This window comes from Osmia lignaria, chromosome 5 (genome assembly GCF_051020975.1).
Source record: "Osmia lignaria lignaria isolate PbOS001 chromosome 5, iyOsmLign1, whole genome shotgun sequence".
Lineage (NCBI taxonomy): Eukaryota > Metazoa > Arthropoda > Insecta > Hymenoptera > Megachilidae > Osmia > Osmia lignaria.
Genome location: NC_135036.1, coordinates 10,567,705 through 10,584,114, shown reverse-complemented (window position 1 = coordinate 10,584,114; position 16,410 = coordinate 10,567,705). Strand labels below are relative to the sequence as shown.

Genomic DNA, 16,410 nt, shown 5'->3' with positions numbered 1-16,410 from the left:
AATTGATCGGTAAGTTATCGAGTAGTTTCAACCGTTTTCGTACAGATGGCGCTACGATTGAAATTTAAAAAATACGTTTGTCAACCATTTTAATTTGAACGAGGTTAATTTGATCTTGCAAGTTATTAATGCGAAATTCGTAAGTAGAATATGAACATCAATTAAAATATAAAAGTGGTTATCAGTTTTGAATACGTTTACAATTTTGGTTAAGAACATTTAAAATTATCAATGCATTGATGAATGAAATAATCAAAAGGGATAATACTCTGTAATATTTCAAAGTGATTGTTCTACAAAAATTAATCAAATTATGGGTGACACAGATTTATATAAATCAGTGTTCAATAAAATTTTCGATTGTGGTATAAAATTTCTATTTTTGTAAGATGTATTCATCTATTTCGTAAATAATATAATTTATTTGCTTAGTAAATTCTGGATTGACTTGGACTGCTTTACAAATAAAATCAGCGTGTCCCCAAAAAAGGAAAAAGCTCGACGAAGAAAGTAGCGAAAGCGAAAAGAGTGGAGGAGACGGTACAGACGATCCATCGGCAACTCCAAGAATAGCTCCGAAAACAGATTCAGAAACAGATTCGAAAACAGATTCAGAAACAGATCCAAAAACATCTCCATATACATCTCCTGGTCAAATTTATCCGCCTGTTAAGCCTCGTTGTTTTATCAAAATGCAGGTACTGATTTATTTATTAAATATTCCATCCCTCAAAAGATGGATGCTCTTTGACTGACGCAACGCTCGGATATAGGATCCCTTTCATTCATAACAATGTTAATCTTAAGTAATTTTTGATTGCAAAATTAGTAAAGTATGCATAATAAACAGGATCCTTGTGCGCCGTGCTGTTGCGAAACAAAACCGAAGCCTCTACCTTGTCCACCTGGTCCTCAAGAGCCACGTGAACCAATATGTGGTTGCGAACTTTGTCAGAAAAATCCGAACCACGAGAAATGTTGCGATAAAAATAAAACTTTGCGTGGTATAACTATTGATCGTGGATATTTTGAAAAGGCATAAAAATTGGTTCGAATGAAGAATATGGTAAGTATAACGTATAAAAAATTACAAAACTATGACCTAAAGTTTATCAGTAACTAATAATACGTATCTTTTATGAAATTGCACTTTAAGATTTGAGAGCAGCCTTGGTTCTTTCTGGTGTAAAAATAAAACTAGATATGCCCTAGGAATCTTAGAACCAATCTTATCGATACTGTATCTTCGTTTACGTGGGTGCGTAGAGCGCAGTTTTGTAACCAGCCGCGCCCAATAGACAGACGATTTCAAGTGTGAAGGCTGAGCTGCTTCACTTCATCAGGTAAAGTGTTTCTATTTCTTGATATATTGTTTGTTGTTTATTAATATCGATGATTTGTAAATTGTATCAATTTTGCATTAATGTTAACTCATTTTTGTATCATAAGTTCCATTTGAGAATTTAAGTACAGAGTCTGTGGTACCCATTCTTGAATCTGTAATAGACTTCCTTAACACTAGATTGCCAGATTCATTTACGATTTTATTGCTACATGTATAGAAAAATTTAAATAATTTTTTTTAAAACATATGTTGGTTTTTAATAGAATTATGAAATGTGTACAAATATTAATCCCATCCCTTCCCCTCCCCACTCCTTAGTTCCAAAAATCCATATATGCTATACATATTTTGACGGATGTGAGTCCGGCAATCTAGTGTTAAAAATAATATAGATTTTAATTACAATTCAATGGACTAAATACTAAGCTGGAGTTGAATAAAAATTTCATTCTTAAGGGGTTATGTAAATAAAAGTTTACATTCGAGTTATTCGACATGACAAATTCTCAAATGTAATTTTCAACATGTTTCATTTTATTTCCACATTATATAGTGATATAACGAACAAAATGCATCTATTCAATTAAGGAAACTATTATATAGTAACGGAACTGTTTTATAAAATATCATTGATTTAAAAAAATTAACAATACATATTTCGATTCTGAATAGTAAGTTTAAAAAAACGATATTGTCTTTATTTCAATAAATTTTACAAGCCGCTGGCCCCTGAAAGAATTGTTTAACGTTCGTGCGTGGATATTTCGACTTGTACCCAACTTCACGTTTTTAAATTGATCGATCTGTCGAATGTATCGATTTATCGAATTGCCAGTAACATATATCTATTGTAATCATATCATTGTAGTTTGTTAGGTGTGTAAGTGGCATACAACGAATCTTCAGCTGTATTACAAGAAGTAGATGTTCTAGATTATCTTATCCAAGAGATAACACTGATCAACTGCGCGGGAGTATCAGGATTTGTTTCCAACATTTAAAATTCAGTAAGCATATTTTTTTATTACGAATTATATGACTTTTTAATTCGTTCACAACTAAAATTCCGTTGTGACACATACTGTACGAGCCACGTATAAATACGTATGATATGTCCCGATTAACAGGACAGAGATATAATACTTATTACTATTGTTTACGATTAAAAATGTACAAAAACCTAAGAATATGTACCCTGTAATAATATCTTGAAATTTGGTAAGAAAATAACACATGTATCTAAATGTGCATATCGTATTTGTTTCTTACAGGATTGACGATATATTTCTAAGAAATAACAAATAAAACAAACATGAAAAAATAGTATATTACACAAGATATAATACATTATCTTTATTTATGTTCTGTGTAATTAAAACGATCGAAAAAACATTGCTCTTCAAAGAAAAGAGAAACGGAAAGTTATTGCTGGTAATACCGCTGCTCGAACCATCCGTCTGTTTATATTTACATTTTTTTTTTTATTAATCAAGAACCAATCAGATTCAAAATTTAGATATTTATTTGTTGCGATCGAATACGCGGTTACTGATTGGTTATTCACTCGCTACCGATCCTTGGTAGGCCCATTCTTTCAACTGCTAGGATTTCCCTGAACTTCTTTATCAAGGTTTTATATTCAGTCTGTCGCCTGTTCTTCCAGTCGACGTTTGACTGCCGAAGAAGAATACGTGGTCCAATAAAGTAATTGCAGTATGAGTATATGTAAGTAAATGTTCGCGTGAAAAATTATTAATACGACAGATGATCCTGGGACCAATCTTTGCTCGTAGAAAATTTATACGTAATTTGTTCGTAATATTTTGAAAAATGTAACTTATAAATACAGCTTAAATATAGAATTTCGATGAAGTGATCGAATGACCTAAATATGTAAATTAGAAATCCTTCAAAACGGTATTCTGCTGTTTGCTAACCATAATTTCTATTGACATTGAAATTTGAATAACTTATATTTTTATTAAGATTTAATGGATTGGTGTTCGTTCATCTCTTTATACATTATTTCTTGATTATCTTTTATCTTCAATGATAATATTTGTTTTTCGATAATATTTTAGGAAATAACAATTTTTCTATAAGCCTGTAATTTATTTTAAATTTGATGAAGATCTGTTATTTAAAATGATAGATTTTTCAATGAAACATTCTTATACTATTTCTTCTGACAAAAATTGGTAGCTGCAATAATAAGCGTGGCGCATATTTATCGCGTCAAAGTAAACGTGATCATAGTTCAAGGATGTGTAAACGAGAAATTTTTCGTTGTAAGTTATGTGGTATTGTATGTAGGAAATAAACGGCACGTCTTGGTATTTCCATTCGATCACGTCATAAGGCGCAAAAAAAATAACAGGACAAATTATGTATATTCCATCCGTTTCAAGCTACATATATTTTCGTAGTAGACACTGCAATGTATTCAGTCTGCATATTCGAGTATTCAAATATTAGTTGTACTTATAATATGTTGATAAAGGATTACTGATGCTTGATTCTAATTTAATGATACAAATACGAAAATGAAATATGAAGTTTGAAATAGAGATAATTCTTTATCAATGGGTAATCTTCTCATGTATCATTTTTTATTGTATAATTTGAAATATTTTATAATAAAACTGTATGTTTATTCATTATAAAATTCATACAATATCTTTTGTGAATGCTATAATTATAATGGAAAATTATATATGAAAATTTATTAAAATCATATAATTGTCTAATAAGTTTCTATAAATGGGTTGAGTATATACTGGTGAATTTATCTGCTGACAAAATATCTCCGATTTCACGGCTTGTTAATTAAATTGTATACATATACACATACATAAGTAACAACAAGGCTCTGTAAAAACGTCAACGGGTTTTCCCCGGAGAGTTTAGAGGAAATGTTGAACCTGTATATATATACTCATATATTTATATATATATAGATGAGCCTGTTACATGCTTTTTTCCCTTGTTTAATCGTTTCAAGATTACAGTTTCTTTTTTCCATAATTGAAATTTTGATATGTAATATTATATTTACTTACAAACGAAAACATTAACCCTCGAAAGACGGATGGTCGATCTAGGGTGATTTAGGATTACTTTGATCCATAACAATGTCTTTATTATTGGATACAAAATTGAAAATATATTTAAGTATAAGGCACTGGGTCAGATTGAATTTAATTATATAAAACATTATGTACTAATGTGTAAAGTAACATGTATGTATTTGACTGTGATAACAATTTATGGAAGTCATTTTCTGTAATTGTAAAGTGATCTACAATGTAAAAATTACTTCAAAAGATAAGAATTTACCTACACATACATTTCACTTTACTGCAGGGTTAAAAGGTATATTTGTTTCTTGTTTTATCTGTTTATGTTTATCAAATGTCAATATTTTTATTTCTACCTTTCATTCAAGATATTATAATTATGTCACCTAATTTTATAGACATATTATATAACATAGATAACACAGTTATGCTTAAAAATTATATTTGATTGTTACATCATTCCTTACTACATTGAATTATTAATAATGAATGTTTACAGTAAAGAAAAGTTTTTTGAGCGTGTGCCTTGTTCTACTAACAATGGCAAAAGCAGAAAACAACACCCAAGCGTTTCGCGCTGTTTCGGAAGGAATAAATCAATTTTCATCCTCCTTATTTCAGGTGAAAAAATGCAATAATAGCTTTAAGATATTTTAATAGAAATAGATTATTTATAGAAATATAAACCTTTTTTTTTTAGTGCGTGCTAGAGGAAAATCATGGTAATATTATAATGTCTCCTCTTAGTGCAGCTGTTGTTCTTGCTATGGCTGCATTTGGAGCTCGTGGTGAAACAGAAAAACAATTAAAAAAAGCACTTCATATTCCATCACCAGATACTCTAGGTACATCTGGTTATCAATCACTTATTGATGATCTTAATGTAGGTATCAATATTTGTTCCTATTTCAAATTTTAGTTTTATTGCGTGTTATTATTCATATATTTCATTACAGAATGTTAAAGTGGCTAAACTTCTTCTTGCTAATAAAGTTTTTGCTGCTGAGAAATTCTCTGTTAAACCAGCTTACATTGAGTTAACAGAGAAGTATTTTCACTCTGTTACTCAACTAGTAAACTTTGCTAAATCTGAAGAAGCTGCCAATACTATTAACACATGGGTTCAACAAAATACAAATGACCGTATTAAAGAAATTGTTAACCCTGGTTAGTAATGTCGTTAATATCAATGACAAAAACTATCAAAATAACTTGGTTTGTTAATAATATTTTATTTTAAATAGGTGATTTGAATTCAATGACAGCAATGGTACTTGTAAATGCAGTATATTTTAAGGGTCAGTGGCAAGATAAATTTGATCCTCAGAATACTGAAGAAAGACCATTCCATGTCAATGAAAATACGGTAAAAAATGTCTCCACAATGTTCAGATCAGGTTCCTATCTATATGGTGAACTTTCAAATTTGAATGCTAAATTCGTCCTATTGCCATACAAGGTAATTTAATAAAAGATTAATATATTATTATTGTTGGTATTCTCGTTGTATCTATAATAATAAGCAAATCAATCATTCAGGACAATGAACTGAGTATGATCATAATTCTTCCAAATGAAATCAATGGTTTGGCAGAGGTTGAAAAAAAATTACAAAATACAAATATTATGGATATCCTATATCAGGGACATCAACGCGAAGTAGAATTGTATCTACCAAAGTTTAAAATTGAAAGTAAAATAGAGCTGAACGCACCGTTAAATAAGGTAAGTTAACTCAATTTTTGTAATGTAAGTACAAAACTCTAAAATATCTTTTTTTTACATTTTTGATTTTTGGTTTTCGCAGCTGGGCCTAACCGATATGTTTTCTTCAAAAGCCAACTTTTCTGGTATCGCCGATGACGACCTGGTTGTTAGTAAGGTTGTACAAAAGGCTTTTATCGAAGTGAACGAAGAAGGAAGCGAAGCTGCTGCCGCTACTGGTAAGTCAACTTCTTCTCTTTTTGAGTACTTATGTAATTTCTACATATGTAGAAATTACATAAGTACTATTTAAGCAAAGTATTATTTCAAACATGAAAATGTTGTGTAATTTAAAAAAAAGTTTCGAAGTTCAAATTTATGTATATCTAGATTAAATCTGCACAGCTAGCACTTTTCAAGTGGTGGACAATTTACTGTTACCTGTGGGCTGAGCCTCAGGCAATTATCATCAGCCATGACATCATAGGTCATTAAAAAGAAATTGCCATAGCTATGTTTCTTATCTTTACAACGCTAAACTTTTTTATTCTTTGTACTATTCTTACACTTTTCTTCATTTTCAAAATAATATGTTTGAAATGATATTTTGCATAGTTTAATGGCTTGCTTAATTTACAATATTTCTGTGCTTTTAAATAATATTCCACAACTTTTTACAATTTACATCTCTGTAGATCTGTTACACATATACCCTTACATTCCATACAAATTTGTCATGTCAATGCATGAGTTGCAATACATTTTTTTACATTGTCGATAAATTCGTATCGTATCTGTTGCTTTTTTATTGCTTTATTGTACAGTGTTTCAAGTTGTTTGATGTGTTAAAAATAATCGTCTTTGTACATACATAGGCAAGTATATTAAATTGTTTAAATCACTTCTCTAACACACTTGTTTGAGAACAAAGTTATTTAATTATTCAGTAAAGGATTTAAGTGGAAAGGATTAGGTGTGATCTAATCAAATATGTTAACGACCACGTATTAAACATCAGTTATTACAGTCCTTGACAAAACCGAGGAAGAGAGGTGAAGAAAAACGAGATTTTTTAAATTGTTAATTTATCACTTTTTTAACAAGGACAGAGGGATCCATGTGCAGCATCTTCTATAGTTCTATATCCTAGCCACTTACACGCTAGCATATGTCTTATGCACACTACCTCTTCTTATCCTGGTTGTGTGATAACATAATTCAGTAGTTTTAATTAAAATGCACATAGTAACGACCTATCCAATGTTACTCCCATGCAATTTGTGCTTACGGTTCAAGTGAATAATTCACTGTTAATTGCTTGTGGCAGGTCTCAGTGTAAGGCCTCTTTCGAGCTTTTGGTCACCTCCGAAGCCCATTGAGTTCTGCGTCAATCGACCCTTCCTGTTGATTATTAAATACCACAATGTTATTATATTTATAGCAAGAGCTGTGTCGTAGTGTTCGTATTTTTATTTTAAACGATATAATTATTAATCATTTTACACGAACAACTTTTTGGACACTTCGATTTCTACGTCTCTTTACATTCCGCGATACCAAATCAATTTAGGGCCAATGATAATATCTCGTATTGTGCACTATCTTGCCATTCGTCTGCCAGTTTTAAAAATTGATTTTAATAAATGATTTTTTATATGGAAAACAAAACTTTGTCGTTACTCATATGCATTTCACTAAGGTGTACAAAGTTACCAAGTAACTTTATCGAAGGAGGTACTTGTAACAAGTTACAAGTACAACGATGTAACATTGAGCTATTGGCGGGTTATCTATTTTCATCCTTGATAATGTCAACAAAAAGATATCTCTGTATTACGTGTTTATACAGAGCCCAAACGTGAATGATATCAGTAAACATTCAACAAATGCTAACAACGACGTGTTCACTGAAATCATTCATGAATGAATTTTATATAAATGCCAAATATGTTTTCTGTGGTTTTCTTTTAAACAATATTGGATTTTTTCATGTACAAATATCAAACTTTATTTTATAATTTATTTTTCTTCTGCTATAACTCATATTTATTATGTAACAATAATTTCCTAACATCTAATGGATTTGAAGTTTAATCACTCTGAGTGAAACATGTTTCACAGAAAAATTATGTAAGAATAACTTGAAAATACTTGCTGAGACAACTGAAAAGCGTTGTCTTTCATTAAGTAATGTTCAATTTAGAAAAAAGAAAATCACGATCGCTCGTGTATAATGTGTAATTCTTTTTAGGAATGATGTTAGATTCGATTGCTCCAGGTCTTGCCCCGATTCCACCAGAGTTTAAAATTGACAAACCCTTTTACTTCGCAATTCTTCAAAATAACGTACCTTTGTTCGTTGGTGTGATATCACAGCTTGGCTAACAATTAACTCGTTTCTGAATGAATTTATTGTAATTTGACGCTTTTAAGTGATTATTTTAATCAATAATATAATAATAAAAAAGAAACAACTTTAAGGGTATGAAAGTTCATATAAAATCCTGATTCCCATCGTCAACAGGTATTTATCATCTTTTTTTCGTGTTTATACATGTAGTAAGGTAAACATTTTAATCATAACGCACTAATGGTAGAATGCAAAAGAATATTTTTCCTAAGCATTATCCAAGTTTCATTAGTACCGGTCATTATTACAATTTGTTCCAGGAGTACATATCGAAGCACGATGTATGACATACGGCAGGGAAACGATGATGATTGACCGTCCATTTTTCTATAATATCGTCAAATTAATTGATAATCGAGAAACCGAAGATAGAGAAGTTATTTCTATATTTTCTGGACATATTCACGATCCCAGTGTTAAATAATTATCAGTTTGCCTTAGTTGTTTTATGCGCGTTCGTTTCCTTATAAACACATTAACCCAGATATGCATAAAATTTCATTGTCAACTAATATAATTTTCCCTATAAATTTCTGTACAATCATTCCTCCGGAAGGATGATGGCATATCTGGGTAAGTACCTTGATAGACAATAAAATTGAGTCTAGTCCCCACTAACCAAAGGTTTTAAGTAGTAGTAAAAAAATATATATATAAAATTTTATAATAATAATGAAGTGTTTTGCTTAAGAAATTGTTGCATTGAATACATCAGGCATGTAGAGCATAAAAATAAATAGTTGTGCATAAGATATTGGGATGTATATTTCTAACTAATCTTCTGTGCGATATATTTCAATTATTTCATCAGATAATTAGCTGGAAGAAAAGCATTCTTCGTGGATTGATCTAAGTAATGTTCCAACTAATATACGTGTGTTATGTGTTGTCGTTGTTTCAGGAGCGGTTGTGGTGCCACCTTCTATTCAGATAGTACCGAAAATCTCGGTAAATCGTCCATTTTTTTATGCTGTCCTTAAAACAGGAGACATCAATTTGCAAATGTTTACAGGACGCGTTACTGTGCCATGACAATTTAAACTTATCGTTGGCTTAAACAACTCCTTTTAATAATTAATGTTACTCCTCTTTAATGTATCCACCTGTGAAGCTGTGCCTAGGTATCGTCTTATGATTAATATACGTACAGTCTCGACTATGTGTATGTACGTCTTTTTTTTGTAATTGTGTTAAATAACATGTGATTACATTGAATTGTTTTTCTTTTTTGTTATGCATGTTGTACATATGATGCAATGATATTTCCTTGAAACGAAAATCATTAAGAGGATTCTATCTTAGGATCTGCAAAGATTGATGTTCAATGCTCGTTCGTATAATAGTAATAGTTGTTTGATTGGCGATGATCACCGGTTATTAATGTTCGATGATTTAATAATCTCTTTCTCTCTTAATAAAACTTGTCAGACAGGTTGCGAACTAAACAATATTTAGTGTCGATTGTTCATTTGAAAATCGTGCGAATGACCAGAACTTTCAACATTTAATAAAATAAACTGATCCATTTTTTTTTTTTAACATATTTGTACTTCTCTAATTTTCCACTTTTTTAATCTCAGTTGGCAAATCTATAGTTATAGAGAGGCAACATTTATCAATATATTATGGAAGTTTCTTCTCCATTATTCATTTTTCTATAATGTTATCAACTTGCAATAGAGAGTAATATTCTTCAAATTGAGAGAAGTAGATATATAAAGTTATAGGGATCCTCTTAGACTACTCTTCAAGCTATTTTCTTTCTTTTCTTTTTTCACCTCGCATTAAAAAATGCAACACCTGAGATGTTAAATTCCATGCGATTCACGGTTACTTTGTTTCAGGTGCCATTATGATGAAACTGTCTTTGGAATTTCCAGTGGATTTTACTGTTAACCGTCCATTTTATTACAATATCATAAAAATCACAAAAGACGATGGAAACAAAGTATCCTCCGTCATAACATTGTTCAGTGGCCATACTGCCGAACCTAAGCATTAAGAATTGTATTATTAGTTTTATAAGTAACGATATTGCCATCTGTTTTTATTAACATTGTAAATTTTTACGTGTATCGTGTACATGTTAGTTTAAAATGTCATGTTTTATTTTATTATATATATTTTCTTCGAATTTATATTTAATGACTTATGCAAGGTGATTTGCAGAAAGGTGGTGGAAAAATTTACATAAAAATGAAAGAGAAAACTAATGTTAACATAGGTTCTCGTTAAAACGGAGAAGAAAATAAATTGTTTATTTCTTCATTAAAATAATTCATCGAACATTAAATCGCCTTAACAAATTAATGTAAGAAAGAAATGTTATTTAATTGAAGGGATAAAATTATATTTCTTTTTCAGCAGTAATGTTTGTTCTAACGAGCCTGTCCTTCAAGCCTCCACCTCTGATAATGCGCATCGATCGACCATGGTTATACCTTTTGTGCAGAACTCCCAAAACCAACCCTGGAGAAATTCAAGATGTTATAACTTTATTTTCTGGACACGTTACTAAACCATAATTTACGCGTAATTATACTGGATAATAATATATTAAATATGTCGGTTTACCGTTGAATGATGGACTTATGTAAGGTGATTTGTAAAAAGGTAGTGGAAAGATTTAGTAACATGTACTATGAACAAAAATGAAAGAGAAAACTAATGTTAACATAGGTTCTCGTTAAAACGGAGAAGAAAATAAATGGTTTATTTTAAGTTACATTCTAATACCGATGTTTCGTTTCTCTGGGTCTGTATTAAAATAATTCACCGAACATTCAATCGCCTTAAGAACTTAATGTAAGAAAGAAATGTAATTTAATTTTCGGGATAAAATTCCATGTTTTTTTTCAGAGTTAGAACTTGTGGAAGCAAGCAAAATATTATTCGCGCCACCACCTGTGATAATGCGCATCGATCGACCATGGCTATACCTTTTGTGCATAAATTCTGAAGAAATTGAAGCTGTTATAACTCTATTTTCTGGACACGTTACTAAACCATAATTTACGTGTAACTATACTGGATAATAATATAGTATATTAACATATCCTTTCAATAATTGGGTGTATGGATGTACAAAATATTGCATTGTCTTTATGTCTTGTCCTAGTGTTTGTCTATTACTTACACATTGTACTTGTGAATTAATTGTCATAACAACAAAAATTGAAAGGAACGTTCATAACTGTCGTTTAAAAGATAAACTAATCCATATAATGCAACAATTTTTTTTTACAGCTGTGCAAATAGTACCATTTGCTATGGTATTTCCAATGGAGTTTACAGTAGATCGACCATTCTTCTACAACATTGTTAAACTATCTCAGGGTGATTCTAATGCTGCAACTGCAACAACACTATTCACAGGACATGTTAATGAACCGAAAGTTTAAGTAAATAAAATATTGCTTTTTAATATTATATAAATGTAAACGCATCTTAATTGGGATTATTGAAGGTATAGATTTATATAAAAAATCAATTTCAATAATTCATCATGCATAAGAGTACAAATAAAAATTTATTTATCATTACAGCATCATCAACATTTTTCATAAAATCTGACGCTCCTGGAAACCGACATACCCTTGAAATCCAACAAAATTGGTTTAATGCATTTTTTTCTATTTTCAAAAGTAAGCAAATTCAGTTCTATCTTAAAATTCTTATAAAAATTTATAAGCTATAACAATAATTAACAAAAAATAATTTTTATTAAAAGCGTAAGTTTTAGTAGTATAATACACGTATAAAGTAAAAAGTTTCTATGAAAATACTTAATATTTGTAACATTCATTGCATAGTTTAACGAATAATTATAATCAAACGTATCCATTGCCTTTCGGTAAGGCAAAAATTAATATTTTGCAATCAACAAATGTAGTTAAAATAGTAAAATTTCTATAGAAACTATCTAATAGTATTAAAATACGAGTCAGGATAATGTGAAAATACAGTTAAAGAAAGTTATCCAACAATTTCATTATAATCAAACAAAATTGATTGCACATATAGTATCAAAATTTTCTTATCATACTTGGATGATTAACTAATCACACAATTATCTGGTTTTGGAAATTTAATGGAATGCGCGTTTTCCGTAGATACCGTACCAGTTGAGGTGAGGGAACCTCGATGGGAAACAACTGGAGGCATACTGGTAGTAGTATCCAAAAACTCTTCATCATTGTCAGAGTCAGTATCTTTAGACTGTCTTTTTTGTTTTACCTCGTGGGTGTATTTCTCAATCATTTGCTGATTCTGAAGCGAAAGCATATGATCATTACCCACTACGTAAGGTAAACTATCATTCATTTGCTGCTGTTTGTAAACCGTTTCAAAGTACATCCTTTGTAATTCAGCCAAATCATCCATGAACCGTACACTTTGTTTACGATACGGTACAGTGTTACTATTGAACCCAATCGGTTTATTCGTTTCAGTATTTGAATCCCTGTTCTTTAAACCTCCAGTATCCAACATCGTGGTTGTAAAACCTACAGGAAAATTAGGCTTCTGATTTGTTACATTGGACGAAGAACTGTACGCCGCTCTGGGATCATTTGCCTTGTTTATCCAATCTTGAATATGATTTTCATCAGTTTTCATTTGACTTTCTCTCGATGGAATTCTGTTTTCTGGCAAAGTGAATGTCCTGTTGCAAGCAACAGGACGCGTATCCTGATGTTCCTGTGCATTTATCTGATTTTCATATCTACCGTTTCGTTGTTCACTTACCACAACAGTATCTTTCCACCTTCCTGTATTCATTACAAGCTGAGCCAACTGCTGGATCGTCTGTTTCGGTGGTGCAGATGTTCCATTATTATTATTAGAAACAGTCCCAGGTTTAGCCGGTGTAGATGTATTACAAGGTTCGCTAGTTACATAATTAGGTCGAATACTTAATTGCCGCAAACGTTCATAGCTTTCCCCTTGTCCTGCTAATAAATCATCATCGGTATTTTTCATATTTCCATCATTTCTATCATAAGAATTCGCAAATTCTTGCTCTGAAACGCGACATTCGTTCTCCAAGAAAGCTGCGGTCAGTATCATCGCTGTAGTCGGCTCTCTTTGTGTAAATAATTTCCTACGGGCACTTAACGTTTGACTCATTGCTGCTTCGCGACGAGCATTTTCTATCTTCTCTTCTAATTCCTTCTCTGCTTCTAAGAATTTTTTCGTCTCGTACAATAGAGTCTCTGTATCCATACCCTTGTCCAGTTCTCTAGCTATGCGTCTTTCTGCAGAGGACTGAGTACGAGTATCCATATTCGAGACAGGCTGAAAGCCTAAGCGTTGCTGTGCTTTCACGAAAGGGGACTGTGATACCGGTCCTAATTTTGACCATATAGTGCCAGGCTTCTTTACTGGACTGGTTATGGGCGAAACTACACCAGGCCTAGTGGCTATGGGGTTTTGATTGATTAATTCAATATTAGAATTAGGCATCGTACAAGGCACCCGACATGGTTTTGGGGGCACCAAATCCAACTTTGGAGGAGCAACCCCTGGTTTTGGAGGAGGTACCAAAGATGTTATCATAGGCTCTGGTGGTGCTGGAGGCACCGGAGGTAGTCCAATATCTACCTCTGAAGCTTGTTTCATTTGTGCAGAATTATGAATTACCTTTAATAGATCATCTAAACGGTTCTCAAGCCTGTTCTGACGATCTCTGTCTATATCTAAGAATTTTGTTACCATATCATTTTGGGCAGTAAGGATCTGAAACAACGTCACGTCAATCAAAGATCTGTTTAATTAAATTAACAAGAAATGAAATAATTTGTATCTTACCTTATTAACAACTTCGTTTTGAGAATTAATAGCACTTAACACAAGTTGCTCTAACTTTTGTACTTTCTTTTTCCTTAATGGAACGTACGGAATATCATCCGTGTTAACAGCAGTATCCTTAGATTTATTATCAATTTCTGATGGAGTCGGTGAATTTATTAAAAGTTCTAATAAGCTGTCGTCGTTACATGTCGCGTTGTTGGTTATTACAGAAACATCAGGAGTTTGTACCGTTAAAGGATTTGGCACTTGTACGTATTTGTTATAGGTTTCGTTTAAGTTATCTGTTTCCTCGGTACTTTTTGACTGACAGAAAGCATCGTTTAAATTCTGAGATACATCTGGTGAATAATCAGGGGATAACGAGCCGGTTTGTTTTGCATTCACTACAACAGGCATGTGAGTTAATAAATTGCCATACTGTTGTTGATACGTGCTTGTTAAATTGTGTCCAAACGTGACTTTTTTAGGCTCCTGAGGCATCGCACGATTATTTACTTGTTGTAATTGATTTTGTTGTAGAATTATATGTTCTAAATTAGGATTTTGTACCATTGCTGGTCTAATTTGTACGGGAACATCCATAGACTGGCTTATTAAGCCGTGATTAAAATTTTGCGGATGATTTAGATTGTTAACCAACATATTCGGTTGATTATGCATACAGGTTCGTTGTAAATTGGGATTCTGTTGCATATTTTCTTGAATTATTTGATTCTGCTGCATGTTCTCTTGAATTATTTGATTCTGCACATTTTGTACTGTATTCTGGTAGGGTATTTCTCCGTATCCGTAATTAGATAAAAAGTTTTGTTTATAAGTTGCTTGTACCGGTTCTTCAGACAAATAATTACGCTGGATTGGTTTACCAATTGCCTGAGTCAATTGTTCACCAGTGTTAATAGCTACATCTCTTGTAGGAGAGAAAACCCTATATGGTCGAGCTATTACAGTTTCGTTCGATTCAGGAGAATCTGGATATTCATTTTCACCTGTAAAATATGTATTTAAAATATATTTCCTTATCAATGATAGTACTAATTAACGAATTAATTGTTACGTGTTAATGTCCAAGTGGGTGATAGTGCTTCAGTACGATGGAATGATTGTATAGGCTCTTGATATTTATATCTTGTTTGCAAATTCTTGTTTGTTTTTGCATCTTTAGATGGAGACTTTACGTTCATTGTTGCGTCTAGTAAAAGATAGAAAAGATCAATTACTTTTCTTGAATAATTTTAAAATGCAAAGGTAAAATAAATAGTAGTCCTTATCCTTAAAACAGCTTACCTACAGTGTCTATACCATTCATGTTATTTCCTTCCATACGTTTATTCTTCAGAACTCTATCTATCGATTCATAATATTGTTCTACCCCAGCTCGAGTACCAGCTCTCTTAGCTTCACGGTAACAGACCAGAACTTGTTTCATACGGGATCGACATTGTTTACCAGAAACGTTATATCCTTTTTTTTTCATATACCGTGCAATACTTTCCCAAATGAGCTGCGGTTTTGATGCATATTCAAGTTGTTTTTGCACTTGTCTATCTGACCATACTGATACTAACAATGCAGTACTTTCGGGGGTCCATTTGTATTTAACATGATCTCCAGAATCGCTCATCTTTTGATAAGTTTTCACATTTCATCGAACAATTCTAAGTTAATAGAGGAATTACGATACAAGGCGGATCTGAAATAATGCAGAAAGTTGTATTACTCAACGGATTGTAATTATATATAAATTTGTGTTCATTGTATAATAAATGACGTCAATTTTCGATGGCATACAACCTATTTACGTACCAGGATTAACCGTACTAACGAACAATTCAAATTTTAAAGCACTGTGCAACAAGTAGTGGGGAGAAATGCATTCCATAAGATGTTGAATGGTGCTCAACTTATGTACATACACATGAAACAACTATAATGCAATTCCAAAACTGTATAGTGCAAACATTTTGTTCCGCAATTGCATAATAATACATGCAGAACGAATAAAATGTATCATAGGGTAACAAATAATACATTTACATAAAATTCAATAAGAATGGTAAAAA

At 31.7% G+C, this 16,410-nt stretch overlaps 3 protein-coding genes across 16 annotated transcripts; 2 read left to right on the top strand and 1 right to left on the bottom strand.

Moving 5' to 3' along the window:
* The first annotated feature begins 157 nt into the window (after positions 1-157).
* On the top strand, positions 158-2,767 carry LOC117604915 (uncharacterized). Its single transcript, XM_034325523.2, has 6 exons — positions 158-365; positions 433-698; positions 851-1,066; positions 1,157-1,343; positions 2,214-2,352; positions 2,617-2,767. The coding sequence occupies exons 1-3, from the start codon at positions 314-316 to the stop codon at positions 1,040-1,042; spliced, it is 510 nt and encodes a 169-aa protein (XP_034181414.1). The 5' UTR covers positions 158-313; the 3' UTR covers positions 1,043-1,066; positions 1,157-1,343; positions 2,214-2,352; positions 2,617-2,767.
* Positions 2,768-2,930: 163 nt separating this feature from the next.
* Positions 2,931-12,086, top strand: LOC117604899 (antichymotrypsin-2). Of its 14 annotated transcripts, none has more exons than XR_004581524.2 (9): positions 4,597-4,717; positions 4,922-5,043; positions 5,123-5,305; positions 5,379-5,589; positions 5,667-5,881; positions 5,962-6,147; positions 6,230-6,365; positions 9,438-9,657; positions 10,381-10,565. XR_004581524.2 is itself a non-coding variant. In XM_034325481.2 (9 exons), exons 1-8 carry the CDS (start codon positions 4,612-4,614, stop codon positions 11,545-11,547), a joined length of 1,311 nt encoding a protein of 436 aa, XP_034181372.2. In that variant the 5' UTR covers positions 4,597-4,611; the 3' UTR covers positions 11,548-11,554; positions 11,783-11,842. The 14 variants fall into 14 exon arrangements, 13 of the variants coding, with proteins under 13 accessions (XP_034181376.2, XP_034181375.2, XP_034181377.2 ...); XM_034325481.2 differs by lacking the exons at positions 9,438-9,657; positions 10,381-10,565 and adding exons at positions 11,396-11,554; positions 11,783-11,842; XM_034325477.2 differs by lacking the exons at positions 9,438-9,657; positions 10,381-10,565 and adding exons at positions 10,901-11,068; positions 11,396-11,533.
* LOC117604886 (uncharacterized) lies at positions 12,047-16,310 on the bottom strand. Its single transcript, XM_034325447.2, has 5 exons — positions 16,154-16,310; positions 15,635-16,040; positions 15,405-15,539; positions 14,345-15,336; positions 12,047-14,272 (listed from the first exon to the last, which is right to left on the bottom strand). Exons 2-5 carry the CDS (start codon positions 15,969-15,971, stop codon positions 12,590-12,592), a joined length of 3,147 nt encoding a protein of 1,048 aa, XP_034181338.2. The 5' UTR covers positions 15,972-16,040; positions 16,154-16,310; the 3' UTR covers positions 12,047-12,589.
* Between the last annotated feature and the right edge of the window lie 100 nt (positions 16,311-16,410).